At 41.2% G+C, this 21,484-nt stretch overlaps 1 protein-coding gene across 21 annotated transcripts in view; it reads left to right on the forward strand.

Annotated features, from left to right (window-relative positions):
- The window catches only part of GULP1 (GULP PTB domain containing engulfment adaptor 1), a 331,420-nt gene that overhangs the window by 125,017 nt on the left and 184,919 nt on the right, over positions 1 to 21,484 (forward strand). For 16 of the 21 annotated variants that reach the window (XM_065561958.1, XM_024109413.3, XM_065561968.1 and 13 more), the window contains one exon: positions 14,441 to 14,552. The exons of 1 other annotated variant lie outside the window; for it this stretch is intronic. Coding sequence is in view for 1 of the 20 variants with exons in the window: in XM_065561964.1 (XP_065418036.1) it covers positions 17,262 to 18,347 (1,086 nt within the window). In the remaining 19 variants the exon portion in view is untranslated. Of the gene's footprint in view, positions 1 to 14,440; positions 14,558 to 14,711; positions 14,808 to 15,973; positions 19,017 to 21,484 lie in introns of those variants that run through there. 4 more of the 21 variants (XM_065561961.1, XM_024109414.3, XM_065561964.1 and 1 more) reach the window with 3 other exon arrangements.

A 21,484-nucleotide genomic window follows, 5' to 3' on the forward strand; every position in this document is an offset into this window, starting at 1 on the left:
AATCCCCAATTGCCCTCTTCATTTCAAGTGAATGCCTCCTACATGCATTACTCCTTCTGCTTAACAATCTGTATTGTATTGCCCAACTTGTATTTAGCTCAGACTCTCTGCTTCTTCCCCCATACCTGAAGAAGAGTCCTGTGTAGCTCTAAGGGCTTGTCTGCACTACAAAATTAGGTTGATTTACCGTCATTTAGATCAACCTACAGCTAATGCAGTAATTCAATCAACTGTTAGTGTCCACGCTACCCTCCTTCTGCTGGTGGAGTGCATCCTCACCTGGAGCGCTTGCACCAACTGAAGCGGGGCACTGTGAAGCACTGACAGCTGAGTGTGGGGCATTGACAGCCACACGGGACTCACAGCGGGAGCTCCCCATCTGCCCAGCGGTGACAGCTCCAGCTGTGAGCTCCACATGGGCTCAATTTCACAGCACAGAGCCAACCAGCAGTGAAAATGACATTTTTGTCAATTCCACATTGTGTTCCTGGGAGCTGGGAGCCCAAGGTCTCAGTGGGGACGCTGGGAAGCAGCCCAGCTGGAAGCAGGAAACTGGGGGAAAGCAGGGCTCCCAGCCGGGAGAGGGGAGCCTAGACAGAAGCCCATTGGGAGCGGGTCGCCGGGACCCCAGGGGCAGCTGGGCTCTAGCTGGAGCCCCTCATCTGCGCTAGGGTGAGGGCCTGAGCTGTGAGCCAGCTTCAGGGATCACAGCAGGGAATCTACCAGCCTTTCTTGTCAATTTCATGGTTCACACAGGGAGCTGTGAAATTGACAAGAATTTTAGCCAACAGCTGATATAAGTAATATGGTGTCTACACAGACACTGCATCACCCTAACTACACCGACATAAGCCTTACGCCTCTCGTGGGGGTGGAGTAGTTATGTCTGTGTAGTAGGGCACTTATACCGGCAGGAGCAAGGCTGTAGAGTAGACACTGTCCTAATTAGGTTAACATAAGCTGCCTTACGTCGACCTATCTCTGTAGTGTAGACCAAGTTTAAGGCTTGTACCTGCCACCAACAAAAGTTGGTACAATAAAAGATATGATCTCATCTGCCTAGGCTCTTTCATACCATTATATTGTGTCAAGACAGAGAATGTATTATTAAGACGGAGAATATATTATTGCCCTTATATAAATTGATGGTACGCCCACATCTTGAATACTGCGTACAGAGGTGGTCTCCTCATCTCAAAAAAGATATACTGGCACTAGAAAAGGTTCAGAGAAGGGCAACTAAAATGTTTAAGAGTTTGGAACGGGTCCCATATGAGGAGAGATTAAAGAGGCTAGGACTTTTCATCTTGGAAAAGAGGAGACTAAGACTAAGTCTCTTCTGCAGGTCCTTATGTTTCCTTCTTGAATACTAGGTTATCTTCTCCGGGCTCATTGTTTCATTCATTCTGTTATCCAATTCCACAGTGTTCAGTTTACCCATCAATGTCCAGTCTCTTAAAGTATTATCTTAGGAGCAGGGCCGGCTCCAAGCACCAGCGCAGCAAGCAGGTGCTTGGGGTGGTCAACGGAAAGGGGCAGCATGTACGGCTCTTCGGTGGCAATTCGGCGGCGGGTCCCTCAGCCCCTCTCGGAAGGAAGGCCCTGCCGCCAAATTGCCACCGAAGAATGAAGTGGCGGCGGTGGAGCCGGCCCTGCTTAGGAGGTGCTGACCTTAACAATGATTGCTTTTGTGAGGCCATCAGATGAAAACAACATAATGTTACTTTGCTCTTCCATAAGCAGCTTTCGTCAGAGGATCTCAAAACCCTAACAAACACTGATCACCTTTGTGTGACAGTATTCTTTCCATTTTACCGGCTGGTGAAACTGAGGTATAAAGCGGTTAAGCCCAAAATTCTTGCGTAGCCACAGAATATGAGTGTCTCGATTATTAGGCATCCAGTTAGACACATCTAGGGCTTGATCTTAGCAGCAGACAGTGGGAGGGCAGATGCTGATGTTTTTATCTTTAGCAATGCTGACTGAAGGTTAAGAGCCTGTTGCGCCCTCAATTACATGCCCACAGCTCCTAATGAAGGTAAAATCAAGCCATAGGAGTCTTAAGTAGGGCACCCAGATTTAATGGGTTAAAGCTGTTAAAAACTTGGGTCCGGGTGACTTACTCAATGTTGTGCAGCAAATCAGTGTCAGAACCATGTCTTCTAAAAAGTAGACCACCATGCTTTCTCTCCTGGACAGCTTCAAAATCCTGTAGGATGAAAATCCTTGGATAGCTATGACTTATGTTTCAGTTGTAACTATTTACTCTTTCTACTGAGCAAATTAATACTCAATACATATTCATGTGCAGATGGCAGGGGCTGATCTCTAGACCTTGCCAATACTTTGCAATTGAAAAAGTGTCAATGAAGATAATAGTCCAGCTGTAATAATGAAACCATTTTTCATAAATAGTTGTGTAAGTTGCTGAATCAATACATTTTGACATCACATTTATGCATTTTCAATTTATATAACAGCAGTAATTATCATTTTAAAGGTAGCTAAATGGAGGAACTTGCACTGACATCAGTTACTCCAAATGCACGTACAGCTGGATATCAGAATCTGTTCCTTTTATCTTTATTGCCTTAAAGGGACTGTCGAGGTTATTTTGGAACCAACACTTTAGTTATTTTGAGGCTGTTATAATCTGATGAGATAAATTCTTCAATTGTTAAATACCTAGTGGCAAAAAGCAATACACACAGTATTAGGGCACTAAAAGTGATTTAACATTCAATATACTTGCCCTGTATCGTCTCTGCCTAAAGGAAAAGGACTATTTCCAGTAATTTAAAGATCATATATAAATTTTAGGGCATTATTTATTCAGACTACAACACAGTGCCTATAGTTTATATTTTCTGGGATAAAAATTCTACTTTTGTTGGTTTATTCCCATGAGTGCAAACACTGCAAACATGAGCCCATCACAAATTATAAGTAACTGTGCTTCTCAAACTCTTCATTTATTCATTTAATTAGGATCAGTACATTCACGCACATTATCAGGTGTAAGCATACCTGATACAAAGTTATCCTATAATATTTTATTAGTTTTATCAGTATCAGCTCACTGAAAAAAGTAACTCTGTCATTAATACGGTGGCCCAAACTGAATAAGTGATTTGTCACAAAATGTTTGAGTTTGAAACAAATCTTCTATTCAAATGAAGGTAGTTACCATCATCAGCATGTGGAAAGCTGTCTGACCTTGGGCAAGTCACTGTCGCCAATTTTTAAAGAGTGGCCAGAGATAATGTATTGGGTGCTTTATTTTTTTTTTTTAGTGTTCCATTTTTTGTTGCCCAGACCTCAGGATTGATTTCCAGAATATTGACTTCAACCATATTTCTGGGTGTCCTGTGCTTTTAAATATGAGGCCAAAGGTGCCTGAAATTGGGCACCCAAAATCAGTGGATGGTTTTGAAAACAGATTCACCCACCCAGTCTCTTTGTGTCTCATTTCTGCATCTGAAAATGGGGGTATTTTCCTATTTCATGGGAGAGTTGTGAGGATAATCCATTATTGTCTGAGGTGCTTAGAAAGGCCCATGAATAAAAATAGGATATTTGGACACACCATTCAGGCATTAATTCACCTGTTATGGCCCAAATGTTCTTTATTATGCACAAAACAATTTGGACACCAGTCAGGTTAAGTACAAGATTTGTTAGATTGAATGGGTGCATTGCCCCAATATGGGGCTCTGGCTAAATGCCACAGTTTTTAGCACCATAGGTTAGTCAGTTTAGCGATTTGAAAAACCCTCTCTGGTGTATCTCATTCAATACTCAACCATGTCTGCAGGGTGAGCAAAAATAAAACTAATTTCTGAAGGGGATAATCCATTATTACATTTCTCTGAGGTTTGGGAAAAACTGAATTGACAGATGTGCCCACTAGAAGATGAATGATCTCTCTTCTATAGCAAGTAAAATGTGTCTTCCATGCCCCTGCCTTCTCTCCACCTTCTCCAGCTCTATTTATAGCCTTGTGTTCTTCTCTTTGGGCAAGATTTTACCAGTGTGCTCTGGCTGTGTTGTCACAGCAGCTGGATGGATGAGTTGGGCTCAGTATACTTAAGGTTGTTCACCTTGTATTTATTTCTGCCTTTTGATAATGGTACTTCATATAGGGTTGTGCTTCATGTAAAAGTTTAATGTTCTGTGGAATGTTTCACTTATGATTCTATGATGATTCAAATATAATCTACAATAAAAACACTTTGTTAAATTTGGAAGACCACTCTACACAGAAGCAAAATTTAACTTCCCTTTCCTACATTCAAGCCTCCGTCCCCCTGCAGCGCCGAGGGCCCCATAGGAAGGGATCCTATGTGTAGCTCAGATGTGGAAGGGTAGGACAGGATTAGAAGGGGTCTAACTGGGAGATGCATATCTCCTGTGTGATGAAGAATTCAGATTGGTGACATCTCTGTACTCACAAGTAGAGCCCTGCAAATCTGTGGATATCCACTTAATATCCACGGATATCTGCGGACCATGTTTGTGGATCAGATGCAGATAAAAATTTTGTATCCACAGAGGGCTCTACGCACAAGCATGCCAGTAGTGGGCTACGCTGGATGACCATTGCAAAATTAGAAACAAAAGCATTATCCCAGAGGATTTTCCCACTCCCTTTCTAATGCACTCATCTATCAAAAGTACCAATTTCTAGTCCTGATGGTTCACAGAATATTAACCTTAAAGCTGTCCTTTGGCCAGGTCTTTGGTCCAGGCAATACAATATCATTCAGGAGAGAAGGAAGGAAATGTGTGGGAGGCAGGTTGCTTGTTGTTGGAGAGCATTACAAATAGTCCCACAAGGATGGCTCAATATAGGGCTCAATAGAAATAGTCCCACAAGAATAAAATTGCAGGAGAGGCAGTTAAATTCCATGTATCTGTTGTTGTTTTTTAATCACATTGTTTAGCAATTTCCCACAGGATACTTTTATCATGTGTGATACTAGCATATACAGAATACCACATAATATATACATTTTCTTTCATACTGACAGTAATATATTTCAATCCCTTTCTTTTTTTGTTGCTTTAATGGTCAGTTTTACCTTGTGCCTGTGACCTCGGTGAGGCTGCTATGATCTGTTTAAACCAATTTAATTTGTTAAAGTGTTTTTGGCTGGTGGCTGTATAGAATTATATATATTGATGGGTCCTTTTTAAGTCTGCACATTGATTAAAAAGATTCTGGCAGTCAAATACTGTTTGTTTTTTGTTTCTTCCTTACCTCAGATGCCAAAGGTTTTATCATTCTCAGTGTAGCACTAAGCATTAGTCATCACAGATAACTATTTTAATGTCTCTTTACCTTGTTTCTATAGTGCCTGCTAGAAAATGCGCTGGAGGTAATTTTTTAACTGTTTTCTGGTTACAACTTCTATGTGTGTAACCATTTGTTGCTATAAATCAACATTTATATGGACAAATAATTGCTTGCCTCTCTGCCTAATTTGCTTAGACAAAGCCAATTTATGAATCAAAAGGTGGATTTGGGATGTGTAAATCAGGTTGTGCACATAAAAATAGGATTAGCTGGGTATTTCGGTACAATCTGTGTGCAGTCGCTACTTGGATTGTGTACTCTTTGGGCTGGGGACTGTCTTTTCATTGTGTATCCAATATCTCGTAGAACGGAACCCTGACTGGGATACTACCACAATACAATTCCTTCTCTTAGTCAATATCTTGAAAAAAGTTTGGCTAATGAAAGAGACATATTGGAGTGGAAGTGCTGTACTCTGCCATGGCACTGGCATTTATTCCTGGGTGATGAAATTATATGTTCATTTCTGTCATTTTACCTTCTTCAGAAGTTACCTTTCAAAATACCTGTCAATTGTTTGATACCAAAAGCTACTGCTTTGTTCTTTTTTTTGGTTTTAGTCAGTGTTCACCTTGGCTCTTATATAATTTTCATCTAGCGATCTTAAAGCATTTTACAAAGGAAGGTCAGAGTCATTATCCCCTTTATACAGATGAGAAAAGTGAAGTGTAGAGAGGTTAAATGAGCTGCCCATGGTTGTAGAGCAAGGAACAGAACCCAGGTCTTCTGACTGCCATTCAGTGCCCTAGCAGCTAAAGCAAGCTAAACTATCAATATTTAGGCCTTGTTCTTTCCTGTGTATATAGACTTTGTTGCTCTACATTCCTAAAGTTTGTAAATAATGCTTGTTGGACCATAGACTCATAGAATAGAATCATAGAATATCAGGGTTGGAAGGTACCTCAGGAGGTCCCAGCTTTGTTACTGGTTCACTGACTGACTTGACTTAACCTTTTTTGTGCATCAGTTTACTCATATGTAAATAAAGATAATAATGCTATATAGTTAGACATGAGAATGTTAGACCCTGAATAGAATACTAATTCTGTTATATCTGCTGAGTTGGAGCATTTAAATTATTTCCAGCAAACCAGAAAAGGAGAAAGGTGTTAAAGTAAGAAGAATGACATTATGGGGGCTAATGGTGAGTGTTACTTTTTGGGGACATAAACAGGAGTGGCAGAAATGAGGGGTGTTGAGTTGAAAAAGGGTTGCAAGAGTAGGGCGTGATGTGTGTTTGTGGGCATGGAGTGGGGCAGAAATGAGGAAAGTTAAGGAATGGGCAGAAGTAATTCATCAGTGTAGGGTGACCAGATGACCCGATTTTATAGGGACAGTCTTATATAATGCCTATTACCCCCCCACACTCTGTCCCAATTTTTCATACTTGCTATCTGGTCACCCTAGATCAGTGGGAGTTTGGGGGAAGGTTGTTTGAAACCAGTGATTGCATTATTGGAATCATGGCAGGGAGACTGTTGCCTCCCTCCATTTCTCAAACATCCAGAGACAATGTTTAGTCTGCTCTGGTGAAGTAATCAAAGTTAGAACAACATTTGGATTGGGTGTGTTGTATGTATCTACCAAATCAAGTGTGGATGTTTATCCAAGAGTTATTGAGAAGCAGAGTTCAAATGAATTGGAACTTTTGCTCTGAAATTATGTCAAGCATACTGTAGCTAGGGCAGATTTTACAGTTTTGGCTGAAATGCTATATGTTTCCTTCTAAAATTGGCTTAGCTGATGGAAAACTAAAACTACAACAACATGTTTTAGTTATATTGGAGCTAGTCTGGGAGTAGAACGCTTGGGAAGGATTTTTACTATCCTCCAGGGTTTCTTAGACATTTTCATAGTGTAGGCACATGTTAATAAGCAGATTTGTCTTGTGGACATCTCCCTTCCTGTCTGTGATTGTACACACTGCCTTGCATTTATTCGCAATCACCAAATGCCCTTACTCAGATAAGTAATAGGAACATATTTAATGTATTTTAGCAGTCTCTTAATGTGATTTAGCAGATGAACATGAGGAGAACCAGTCCCATATGGCCAGCTACCATTTCACGGCACACCAGCATGTACTCCACAAACCACTAGTGATCCATGGATCACAGTCTGAGGATGGCTGCTGTGCCAACTTTTCAGTGTAAATAAGAGTGCAGCAAAAAGACAAAGAACCAGAGCTCTTCTCTGATGCTGATTCTGCTTCATCTTCTTTCACATACTTTACGCATTTAGATCTGTTGCTGTAATGTCAATGGCCTGTGTGTAATTTGTGCACCGGTTTATGTTTCAAAAGCACTTAAGAGTTCTTTGGGATGAAAAGTGATATATAATATGTTACTCTTGAAATCTAAGTGACAGCGTCTGTGAACGGTGCAGTGCAAATTAATTGTTGGCTTATAATTTGCCAGCAGCCAGCTATGTCAAATACTGTACTTGAGTAACTGTAAGACATTTAGAACTGTAGAACAAACAGGGAAAGAGAGAGGAGTCATTGATCCAGTAGCTCCCAAATCCACTGCACACACCCTGTTCATGCCTGAGCTCTACAGTCACTACTGTGGTCTCTCAAGAGAGCTTTATGGAGAGAGGCTGCTCCCTGTCTCTGCTCTTCCTGCGCTGTGGAGCCTCCTGACCTATTATGTGGATTCCAAAAATATGTAGGGGTGAGCATGCATTATAGCTGCTATCTTACCTTTATCTATACCAGAGCCTCCTTTTCATCCTTTATTGCACCCCTCTTCCTGCAGGAGAGGGATGGGAGCATTAGCTCTGTGGTTTAGTCCCTTTCACCTGGGGTTTTGATTTTTGGGACTGTTTAAACTTCGTAGTGCCTAACTTAACAAACTGTATTTGATTTAAGGTAAAGTCCTTACCACACTCTTCCAACAGCATTACTGACCAAAATCTTCAGGTCAGGATCCCAATCCCAAAGTCCAATGGCTGTTTCTTTTGTCATCTTAGGTGAAAAGATGGAGATGGACAAGGAGAGAGATATCTTGGGGTGTTTGCCCCTCCCTTTTATAGTTCATCCCCCCTCAAAAGTGCTATCCTGCTAAGCATAAACTTGCAGTCTAGTGAAGAAAGATGCTCTTTTCTTTCACCTGTGTGTGCTGAGATGCAGATGTTCTTTGTCTCCTTTCTTTTCTCTCTCATTGTCTGAGAACTCTGTTTACAGCTAATATACACATTGAGGTAACCACACATCCCTTTGTATAAGACCTCTTTGACCACTTTTGCCTTAATTGGTGCTACATGAGTTTGAACATGTGCCTTTAACATTATACAGAGTGGATTTCATAACTTTACACGCAACATTGCTGCATACATTTTCCCAGGATATTATTGACCAGTGAGTTATTAGTTGTCAAATGGTGTCTCACAAGGCATATTTTGTACAAAGATTATTACAATACCAGGTAGGATGTGAATGCAGGGGTGCATTCACGCACAGTGGGGGTCAAGCTATGTTTAAACTATATTTTAAATACATATTCTAGCAATGGATTCCAAGTCCAGTTCCTATTCTAATGCAAAAGAAAAGATAAGCCTGAGGTGTGTTTTAAGTCCTGGTATTCAGAGGTGCTGAGCATCGGCAGCTGCTACTGCCTTCAACTAGAGTTGTAGGGGCTCTGCTCTGCAGGGCTAAGTTAAGTATCCTGAAGCTGAGGCACTCCAGATCAGTGGCCGTTTTCGATCATTTTAGCCTTGGGAATCTACAACTACTTAGTCCTAAATGGAACAAATGTTGGAATAAAAACACAATAAGTATACTGTTATAAATAATTAAATGTCTATGGTTGCAAAGGGCAGTTCTGCTAAAATTGAACATAGGATACTGAAAAATCAGTGCAAGAACATAGCATTTACTTATCAGGTTTAGGGCTGTCATCAGGGCCGGCTCCAGGGTTTTGGCTGCCCCAAGCAGCCAAAACAAAAACAAACAAACAAAAAAAGCCGCGATCGTGATCTGCGGCGGCAGTTCGGCGGGAGGTCCTTCACTCCCAGGCGGAGTGAGGGACCGTCCGCCGAATTGCCGCCGAATACCTGGACGTGCCGCCCCTCTCCGGAGCGGCCACCCCAAGCACCTGCTTGAGAAGCTGGTGCCTGGAGCCGGCCCTGGCTGTCATAATGATTAAATGGTGGATTAAAACAACTCTTCATATTTTGTAGCTGCAGAACACATTATTTTAATAAATGCTGAAGGTCATTTATGTATCTCAGTATTTCTGTGAAAGCATGATGGAAACAAGTAAGATGGATGAACATGATATACCACATACTTAATAAAATTGGCACATATGCAGCTTGGCAGTACAACAAGACATTCAAATGATTAAAATACTTCAGGCTCCACAACATAACACTATATTGGATTATGTACCTTTTAGAAAATTCTAACATAAAATGTGTTTCTGATCTACTATAGCATTGTGTGTGCAGTTATTCTTTTACTTGTACTAGAAAATAGCAACCATTACTCATTGGTACTATAATTATTGTTTTATGGAAATTATTAAGGTTTACAGGTATAAGAGCAATGGAGATTAAAAAGCAGAATTTAGTAGGGTTGTCTGTAACACTAGAAAGAAAGGAAGTCAACTAGTAACTGAGAGAGAATAAAATTGACAATGATTTTGAAGTGATCTACTCGGCTTCTTTTTTTCTTTTGTTTTTTAACAAGACTAGGTAAAGAAAAGGGAGAAAGTATTGGTGCCCTTCTTATTTTCTGTTGCTAAAAAGCAGGCAAGGGAATGCTTGGAATGGTCAAACTGTACAAATCAGCAGGTCTGAATGATATGCATTGTAAGTTGTTAAGGGAATTAATTAGTTAATGAACTTACTAAACCACTGGCAATTATTCTGAAATGTTATGGACAGCTGCAGAAGCCTGCAGGATGGAAATAAATGTGGTATCAGTGTTGGAAAGAGAACATTTTTTGTTCAGTGCATATAACTTCAATCTCTAGTAAAATAAATATTATGAGAGAATGTGTGAACACCTGGGGCTAAACCTGAAGCTTTTCCTTAATCTTTACTCAGGAAAACTCCTTGTGATTTCTTAGTAAGGAAAAAGGCATTTGCCTAGTCTTCAGTGAAAACGCTCGCATGCTTAAAGTTAGGCACAAGCTTAAGAATCAGGGCCATAGTGAGACTTCAGGGTTTGATCATGAGGAGTTAATAAAACTGTGATTAATAAATATCAAGTGAGACATAGAATTCACTGTGATGGCGAAACATTGAAAGCCGTAGGAACAATAATAAACATCCAGTTATTGCAGTGCAACATGGAGGCAAAAAAAGGCCCAAGTGTGATTTTGGTCTTCATACAGTATGCAGAGTCGTTTCATGGATTAGGAAGGTAATTATACAGCATTGATTAGATGACAACTTTATTATGCAGAGGTCTAGGTGTGACATACCAGGGTACAATCCAGACTAATTAGCTACTGTGTTACCCCTGCCCTGAAACCTTGGGTGCCTTACAGTGCTTTGCTGAAGCACCTCCCATGTGGACCGCTCACAATAACCTGTCAGCATGCAGTCCACAGCCTGAGTATCTATGTGCTACTGCAGCCAAACCAGTCTTGGTTATACTGCTGGGTGACCCCAACACATCCCAGATATTCCCCAAGAAATGTATGTCCTGTACTGCCCAGCATTCTCCTGGACAGGACAAATTATATTAGGTCATTTATTTCTTTAATAGAAATAATATGTATACAACTTGTCACCTCAAATGGAGTTTCCCAGACACTTCAATTTAAACACACTGGATTAGATAAAACAATAAAACGAGTTTATTAACTACAAAGAGATTTTAAGTGAATACAAGTAATGAGGCATAAAAGCCAGATATGGTTACAAAAAAAATAAAGATAAAACACTACTGGTGCCTAATTTAACAAACTGTTTTTTCACCACATGTTTTCAGCAGTCTTACTGGCCAAACTTCTTAGGTCAGGACCCCTCCCTCAGTTCAATGGCTACTTTCTTTTTGTTTCTTTGGGTACAGTGGGCGGGGGGAGGGGGTGACTTTGGCATGTCTGTCCCTTCTTTTTATAGTTCTGTCTCCACTTCGAGAACCATTTCCAGCTGGGAGCAAGGCTACAGGCAGTCTGTATGGAAAGGAACTCCATGCTATTTCTTTGCTAAGATGTAGGTTTTTTGGCCCCCGCCCCCGCTCCTACCAAAGAATGGTCACTTAACAGGTAATGGGCATCAGCCTTATTTACACTTGGGGCAGCTCTATGTATTTTGCTGTCCCAAGCACAGCAGTGAGGCAGCCTTCGGCAGCATGCCTGCGGGAGGTCCACCGGTCTGGCGCCTTCAGCGTACCCGCCGCCAAATTGCCGCCGAAGCCACAGGACCGGCGGACCTCTCGCAGGCATGCTGCTGAAGGCTGCCTGACTGCCACCCTCATAGTAACTGGCAGGCTGCCTCCCGCGGCTGGCCGCCTCCCGCGGCATGCCGCCCCAGGCACGCGCTTGGTGAGCTCATGACTGGGGCCGCCCCGTTTACACCAGACTGGAGCGTCCGCTTACCCTTTGTTTCTGAGAAACTGGTTTGGCCACTCCCCAGGCTTCTCTGGAAAACATACTTTTAGTCATGATCTCAGCTTATGTTTATAACTTCACATATAACACTGCTACATGCTTGTTGCCATGATTTTATTGACCATGAGTTTTTAAATACCTCACAAGACATGCCTTGTACAGAAATTGTTACAATGGTGTGTAGGGTGTGAACATGGGAGTATATTCTGTCACACTAGGCATCTCACTACCTGAAATATTTTGACACATTGAGAGAATTCAGAGAACAGCAGCTGGTATAAAGAAAGGTTTGGAAGAATGACTTATCAGCAGAAGCTACAAAAATGAAATGTATCAATAAGGGTAGAGGAGAGTGTTTGTTTGATGAGCATCCATAAATATCTCAAAGATTTACAATCTCGTGGAGGGAGGAAAATTGTGTAGGATGGTGGAAAAAACTCTCTCTGTCTCTTTGCCAGATTACACACTTGCCTGTTAAAATTAGCAAGGGTGGGAAAATACTCTGTGTGATTGGTCTCCCAGAGATTCCTTCACCTGGGTCTATCAGAGAGAACTAGCTTGACCTCCCGATTGTGAAAGAGGTTGTGGAGCCATTCTGAAGAGCCTGTAGATCCCTGGAGATTTGTGTAGGCCGTGGGGATCCACAGGAACCCACTGCCAACCCTTACTTATGTTTGGTGGTACCTTACTCTGCAGATAGTCCCCTTGACTTTATATGGAGTTAAGATACTACTCATTGGAAGCAGGAACATCACAGTTTGGCCCATGACTATTATAGTCAGTTGTTCTGACCTTGAACTATCAAAATGTGCATTCTGTATTAGCACAGTTGCTTGATTACTGTAGCTCCATGGTCTAATGCTGGGGTTGGCAACGTTTGGCACGTGGCTCACCAGAGTAAGCACCCTAGTGGGCCGGGACAGTTTATTTACCTACTGACGCGGCAGGTTTGGCCGATCATGGCCCCCACTGGCCGCGGTTCGCCGTCCCGGGCCAATGGGGGCGTCGGGAAGCCGCAGCCAGCACATCGCTCGCCCGCGCCGCTTCTCGATGCCCCCATTGGCCAGGGACAGCGAACCGCGGTGAGTGGGGGCTGCGATCAGCCGAACCTGCCGCATCAGTAGGTAAATAAACTGGCCCGGCCCACCAGGGTGCTTACCCTGGCGAGCCGCATGCCAAACTTTGCCGACCCCTGGTCTAGTGGAAACATTTAAGCTCTAAGCTGAATATGATGGGTAAAAAATTAATGATAATGGGATCTCTTAGGAGTAGTCTCCCAAGAGAAAGTGTGAAACCCTTGTTGGTAAGGATATTTGAAACTATACTGGAAATAGATATATTAGGGAATGCTCTTGTTGGAAACAATCCTGCATTGATGGAGAGAAGACTCAGTAACCTAACAGGTTTTTACCAACTTGTTTAATTACATGAAAAATAGGAACAGATGTAAAACTGCAATCCATAATTTATTACCTAGTAATACATAGACAATAAATGTATATGACTTAGACACTTTAAAAATTGAACGTACATTGATTCTTATACACATTCTAGTCTCATCACGCTTTACAGATATAGGCCCTTATTCTGTATGCTAAATGCCCTTTAAACCAATCTGACAGTGCAAATACTTTCCCCCCCCTCACCTTAAAGCCCCTTTATGCTTTGGTGTAACAGAGAATTGGTGTAACAAAATTAAGTCAACTTAGTGTAGTCTATGGACTAGTATTAGATGGTGTAATGTATTTTGGATGGAATATTTATGTGATAAAAGTTTACATATGTTCACAAGTTGCAGATGCAGTGACATTCTGTTTTCTCTTGCCCATTATCTTCTGGTAAAGACTGTCTTTGATTTTTATGATTCTCCTCAAAGTGCAAGCTGTTTACTCAAAATGTCTTGACCATCTTTATTTTCTGTTTTCAATGTAAATCTACAAAACCCTTTTTTGTTGAATCTTTTGGAAATGCTATATACTTCAGTCATGAAAGCTTAAACAGATTCTGTGTGGAACTAAGGCCAGAATATATTGTAGCTGGAAATGACTGTGTTTCTGCCTATACTTCCACCAGTCTGGACTTCTAATCAACTTTTAAATGCAGAAGGATTTGTGGCCCAATTCTGCATATGCTGTACATCTAACTCCCAATGAAGCTAATGTGAATGTTAGCTGTGCAAATAATGCATGATCAGACCCTTATTTTCTATAATGAACAGTCCTTTTGTTTATCTGAGAGATTTGTGCACAAGGAAGCCACAGGAAAAAAAAATCTGGATTCAAACTTCCTTTTAAAAGCTGCAAGTCTGTAGCTTCTGGCATTTTTGTTTGATGACTAAGAATTCTGATGCTACAGAGGTCTATTAAAAATGTCTAGCATGAAGTACATTTGATGCCTTAAGCTATTTATATCAGTCTTTTTAAAATGAGAAAATAACCAGCATAATAAAAATAATTTCTGTGCTTTGTTACAGCATTAGCTCTTACCTGACATTTGTCATTGTTTCTCTCTCCCTTCACAGTGCATTGAAAGCTACAAAGCAGAAACGATACAAGTTGAAAGATGTTGACAAATGAGTGATATGCGATCAAGTGTCTGTTGTGCCCCTGGCCAAGAAATTTTAAAATACTAGGGTAAGGTTTGTATTTAACTTTATTTCCTTTGCAAGTCAACTGCTTTATGTAGTAAGTGTATAGGTCTGTTGGCTCACATTAGGTGAAATGATTTTGTCAGTCAACAGTTGAGAAGTAAAACGGATAATGCTTAACTTATTTCATTCAAATATAGATGAACTCTAATATCTACTAGTTCATTTCTGAGTTGATTGGTGACTTTGAAAGCGATGCTGATCACTTTTGCTAAACATTGGTCTCAACAACTTAAAAAAAGTAAGTATAATAGAAAGCAATTCAAAATTCCATAAAGAGTAGTAAGAAATAATGTGTGAAATCCTGAATTCACTGAAGTCACTGGAAACCTCCTCCTCCATTGACTTGAGTGGGTCCAGAATTTCACCCAGTGAACCAAATTCTAAGCCCCACTATAACTGCTTTGTGCTGCTAGTTGGCTTAATGCCACTTTTGCCTCCCCCTGAGCGGATGTAGCCCAGAATCAGATCCAGCATGTTCATATGTAAGTATTTATTAAAATTTTAGTTCTGTATTTTCAGTGCTATTGTGCATGACAAGGTCCATAAGAAAATCAGTAGGCCAAATTCTTCCTTTGGATACAACTGTACAAGTCTCATTTAAGACAGACAGTTGTGCATGAGTAGATGAGGGCTGTCTTTGCTCCACTAGTCCAATTCTACTTTAGCTGAAGTCCGTAGCAGAACTCCTCTTGATTTCAGTGGCAGGAGAGTCACGCACAATAGCACTGAAAATCCAGAACTTAAATTTTAATAAATACTTTCATATGAACATGCTGGATCTGATTCTGGGCTGTATCAGCTCATGGGGAGGCAAAGGCGGCATTAAGCTTTTCTTCCACCATAACATTTACACTGGGGAAGAGGTAGAGGGATGACCAAAAAGAATAGAGAGCTTCCTCAATGCCCCTTGCCATACTGAAGATAAAATGTTAAGCTTCCTTAATGCGTTTGGCTTTGAACATTTGTTTAGAAGTTTCAAGAGAGAATGTTGCATATCACAGTCCCTGAAAGATAACCTAAAAATTACATTCTGCAATGAAATACTTTTGTTTTTATAACTTAAAATTGAAGTGGGTGAACTTTCAAATTTGGATACAGGGAGTTGTTCAAAAAACATCTGTTAGTGGGAAAGAAACAATAAATGTTAGTGTATCATTATCTCTTAGATTGTACAAGCTGGCATTTTCCATGATCAAACATTGATAAAAGTTGTATATCTACTCAGGGTCAAGGAAAGAAACATAAAATTAATGAAATGGTGCTTGAAAATATGAATTTAGTAGATGGCTGAGGGCTAAATTGTGTTGACCCTATTCATGTATCATAGTACAAAATGGAAATCATCATTTGTGTTGAGCAAACCACTAAATTTGCCTGAGGGCTGCTTATTGTAATACGTTTCAGACAGTTGCCTTACCCAGAAAGACGTTATTGACCCTATCACAGAGAAGTCATCATGGCAGCAATCTGGAGCCACCGACTTTCAATGACTCTAAACCTTTGGCCTACCCTCATGGAACAGTGGTTTCTCACCTGGAGGGGGCTGGAGATTCCCAACTTGAGCATATGGCACAGAAGAGAGACCCTACTGAAGAAAAGGATTCTGTACTGTGCAGAGGGGACCAAACATAGCTGCATGTAGGATGGTCTTGCAGGAGAGGACAAGAGGGACTCTGACCAGCCTGAAATGCTGACAAACCTTGGACTCATGTAAGGAGTGAGATCAAACTAGGGGAGGGAGAATTTGAGGACTTTGGATTATTTTCAAATATCTGAACCTCCAACTGCTTTTTAAAAAATAGGTCACAATGATTAAGAAATTCCTTTTGCTAAGCCGGTATTCCTTACTTTCCTGACATGTTGTCCCCAGAGGGGTTAACTAGAAGACCAGGATGCTCACAGCCTAGGTGGAGTTCTGGAGGATGGTGTGAAAGCAACTGGGTGTTTCAAGAGGTCTCACACATTGATTTTGGGATCTACACTGGCTGTGCATCAATGCCCCATATCCCAAAGATGGATGTCAGAGAAGAGTTCTGAACCTGAGGGTATGCCCTATAGAGCCCCAGAGCTAGAAACAGTGACTAGACTTTACCCAGACCAGTTTGGAGGCTTGTGGGACCCCAATATCTGGGACAACTTACAACAGAGTGGTGACCATATAGTGGGGTTCTGGGGCACATTACACTGCTCTACAGCCAAAATGCTTCTGAAATAAATGAAGTCAAACTTTACTAATTCTGGGTCACTGAGAACGAAAATGATGCTTAAAATTGTTGATTGGCTCTAGTTTTCAAGATATGCTATTGGGTCAGTATATACGATCCTTGACTTGGGAATGGTGGAGGATAAGTGAGTTATAAAGGGAAAGGATCTCAATTTAAACCAGAAATGAGTAAAATACATCTTTGACTGGATCTATGAATAAATCTATGACTGGGTTTGGACAGTACTTGCTTTTTAGGCACAACAATGAATGATGCAATCTGAAGCTGGTATTGCGTCATACATGATATGAATTGCGTCATGTTATTCCTAGAAGTCATGGATGATGCAATCATAACGAAGCTTACATCACTCTGCTGAACAAATTGCCCTATATCAGCTCTAGAAATCATCCAGTGTCGTGCTCTCTTATTTGTCAGTGTTTGATTTTGCAAAGGGACACATTTCTGTTTAGCCAAAGTGAGCAGAGATGCCTCGTACTTGTGTGAACAGTGCAGATAACTTCTGCTATGTTTGTGGTGAAGTGACTTTTGCATCACAAAAGCGCAGTATAACCACTATAGTTAAGAAAGCCTATCACCTTTATTTTGGCTGCAAAATTGGAGATCAGGACAAGAGGTGGGCCCCACACATATGCTGCAACACTAGTGCAACAAATCTTCACCAGTGGTTGAACAGGAAAAGGAAATCTATGCCTTTTGCAGTGCCAGTGATTTGGAGAGAGCCAACAGATCATACCAGCAATTGTTACTTCTGCATGGTGCCTCCAGTTGGGAAAGGTGTGTCAAAGAAGAAAAAGTGGACTGTGCATTATCCAAACATTCCATCAGCTATACGCCCAGTACCCCACGGAGAAGGACTGCCGGTTCCTGATGCACCGGAATCATTCTCACTTGAGTCAGATGAGGAAGAGGATGAAACTTCTGGTCCTGAACCATCAATGTCACAGGACCCACATTTTCTCCCATCCTCCTCCTCTGAACTACACCTCATAACACAAGGTGAACTGAATGACCTTGTCAGGGATTTGGAACTACCCAAGAGTAAGGCAGAGCTGTTGGGCTCCAGACTACAGCAGTGGAATCTCCTGGCAGGTGATGTTAGGGTTTCCATGTTCCGTGACCGTCAAAAGGATCTTGTCCCATTCTTCTTCATGGAAGGTGATCTTGTAGCCTGCAACAACATCGATGGTGTGATGGCAGCCCTCAACATCGTTCACGATCCAGATGAGTGGAGACTGTTCATTGATTCATCGAAGACGAGTCTTAAAGCTGTTTTACTGCATAATGGCAATGTTTTGCCATCAATTCCAGTTGGTCATGCAGTCCATATGAAGGAAACCTATGACAACATGAAACAACTTTTGAGGTGCATAAACTATGACCAACATCAGTGGCAGCTTTGTGGCGATTTGAAGGTTGTTGCTCTCTTGCTTGGTCTGCAGACTGGATACACAAAGTACTGCTGTTTTCTCTGCGAATGGGATAGTCGTGCAAGAGATTCCCACTACATCAAGAAAGATTGGCCACTCCGACAATCATTGGAGCCTGGGTAGAAAAGTGTTCAGCATCCACCACTTGTTGAATCAAGGAAGATTTTGTTACCACCCTTACACATCAAGCTGGGTCTGATGAAGAACTTTGTCAAGGCCATTGACAAAACACAAGCAGCTTTCAAGTACCTCCGTGGAAAATTTCCAAGGTTAAGTGAAGCTAAGATAAAGGAAGGTGTCTTTGTTGGTCCTCAGATTCGTGAACTTCTTCGACATGATGCATTTGACCATGCACAGCATGGCAAGGAAAAGACGGCATGGAAAGCCTTCCAGTTAGTGGCAATAAATTTTCTCGGAAACAACAAGGCAGACAACTACAGGTTGTTGGTGGAAAACCTCCTCAAGGCATACAAAAGCCTTGGTTGCAACATGTCACTAAAGATACATTTTTTGCACTCTCATCTAGATTTTTTTCCACCGAACTGCGGAGCAGTGAGCGATGAGCACGGCGAGCGATTTCACCTGGACATTGCAACAATGGAGAAATGCTATCAGGGCAAATAGAGCCCATCAATGCTTGCAGACTATTGCTGGACAGTGACAAGAGATGCTCCATTTAATGAATACAAGAGACAAGCCAAGAAGCGCCGAGTAGACACTGAATAGGACTAAACTATGTACATAATAGTTTTTTGCCTTTTGTTTCATAATAAATTTTATTTATATAACCCTTTTGCTGATTTTTGAAGTGTTACATAAACTGGACAGGTGAAATATTATCATGTAAAGCAACCATAAACACATGAAAAGACCTAGGTTTACAATTTATGATTAAAACTCTACTATCTACACAATAAAAATAGACATAAAATGTAAAAACTTAAATATCTTAGAAACAGTAGCCAATCAGTTGTTTTAATTGTCATATTTGAATTCAGCACATCAAAATACATAATAAATAGCGCATTTTATCTCTGAAGCAGACGACTTCTCAAAAATTGTAGACCAGTGTTATAAGTCTTCTCACATATGTAAAGCGGACAGGATTTGGCTTCGAACATATTAAATCAGCATAGGGCGATGCTTGAGAATAATTGTTCAGTACTGACTAAGTTATAGTGTATTTGTTTTTGTTTTACACAAGGGGAATATACTTTATGTAAATAAGATTTTTTTCTCAAACTTCAAATTATAGTATACAAACATATTCAGATTTGATGCATCATAATTTCTTTGCGATAATCTCTGATCAGTGAGTGAAGCAATGGAAAGCTAAAGGTCAACTCTCTCTCAGGCTCTGACAATCTAGAAGTATAATGCTGCATGTCAGTACTTTCCATTATCCGTGATAGAGTTTAAAAGAATGATTAAGATGTGCTTATAGTGTATGCTATTGTCATGCATAGCATAAAAAAATTAGTATAACTTGATGACAAACTATTTTAAAGGTGCTTCAAATTCTACGGAGACTATTGTAGTATGTTTCCCTTTGATTTTCAAAATGATGTTGCTTAAATTGTCTGTAAAATAATCTGTAGGCACATCCTGGATGCTGTTAATATTTGTCAAAGCTATCTTTGATCAGCTGGTAAACCTCCTTAATTCTTTGACTGAGATTTCCCCTTACTGTCACTTTGCATCATACCACTTTAGTTATTCCTCCCCACAGTATCCTTAGTCCCAGAAATGCCTCCCCAGCCATATTCCTCCCATATTAAACCTCCCCAACCCAGTCCCTGCACTCTGGGTTTTCAGCCTGCAGGCTGTCTGTGGATTACTGGTTGAGACAGCAATCTCTATCCTCCTCTTTTTCCCCTATGCCTCCTTTGCCATGCTCCCCAGCCCTGCATCTGACTGTGCCATTCTTCAGACAGGAAATCACTGATGGTTCTGCAAGTGATGTTCTCTCTGGCAAATCACAGGTGAAAGTTTCCCCCACAACATAACCCCTTCCCACAGACCCCAACTTCCCATTCAAAAGCAAACCCTATAGGCGCAACCTTCTTCCCAACCCTACTACTTACATTTTCAGTCAACATCTGCTGGGGTGAGCAGCTTGTCCTTGCTTGATTTTTCATTCTGTTGGAAGATGTTGGGGGAGAATCACAATCTTTGAGGGGGAGGGGCTGCTGTTTGTGATGCACCTGCAGACACAGTCTGTCAGCATGGGTGGTGAGGAATATGAGAGAACTGACTTTGACAGGCTCACTCATCTGCCTCACCCACCCATAGTGGATAGTAAATTGGATAGTTTCTAATTTTAAAAGAAAAACATGGATTAAGGCAACAAATGTCCATTTTAATAGGCTTTCAGATAGACCTTGTATCATCAAATGATCCAGTTCCTATTTGCCCTGGCTCTTTAGCCTTTGTCAAAGACTTTATACGTTGTTTTATTGAAGAGATGGGGCTAGAAGTCACTGCCTCCACTTACACCAGCCTTGTATTTGGCCAAGAAAACTATTGTCAAAATTCTTTGCTTACTTTGTGTTTTGATTTTAGTGTGAATTTATGGAAACAACTTTGTACTGCATTAGGAAATGCTGTTTACTTATAACCCAGTCATGAAAGTTTATGGATTACTGATGAAAGACAGTAGTGGCCTGCTTTTCAAAAGTGGAGAGCTCCCACACATCCCACTAAAGTCAACAGAAACTACATGTGCTCAGTCTGATAGAGTGGGATATGCCTCTAGCAGATTGTGAACTCCATTTTCTATTGTCTTTCTTTTTGTGCCTCCTGTTATGTGTGCAAACTGCCATATTGTGTTCTGTGTTGACAAGGTCAGTCCATTTCAGACACAGCCCTGCCACGGAGGGATGTGGGATACCTCAGAGAGGACTATCAATGAGAGAGCCATCAAATAACCATCACGAGTATAAGGAACTGGAGACTTGAAAGGGATGAGGCATTTGTTTTGGTGTCTAAGGTAGCTGGTCTGTGGACCACCACAGCCCAAGGAAGGGTGGCAGACACAAGGTCTAGCCCAGGGAGGGTACCTTAGAGACCCAGAGCTAGGGGCAACAACCCCACTCTGATTAGACCTGGTTTGCTTAGGAGCACATAGGATTCACCAGTTGGGTCCATTCATAACAGATTGGTATCCTCCCAGAGACGGGGGATGGGCCAGGTTGTGATAGTTAGCACCTTTAAAAATCAGGCCACCTAGATATTGTTTAGCTGGAAACAACTTTGTAGAC

This window comes from Chrysemys picta, chromosome 11, assembly GCF_011386835.1.
Source record: "Chrysemys picta bellii isolate R12L10 chromosome 11, ASM1138683v2, whole genome shotgun sequence".
Lineage (NCBI taxonomy): Eukaryota > Metazoa > Chordata > Testudines > Emydidae > Chrysemys > Chrysemys picta.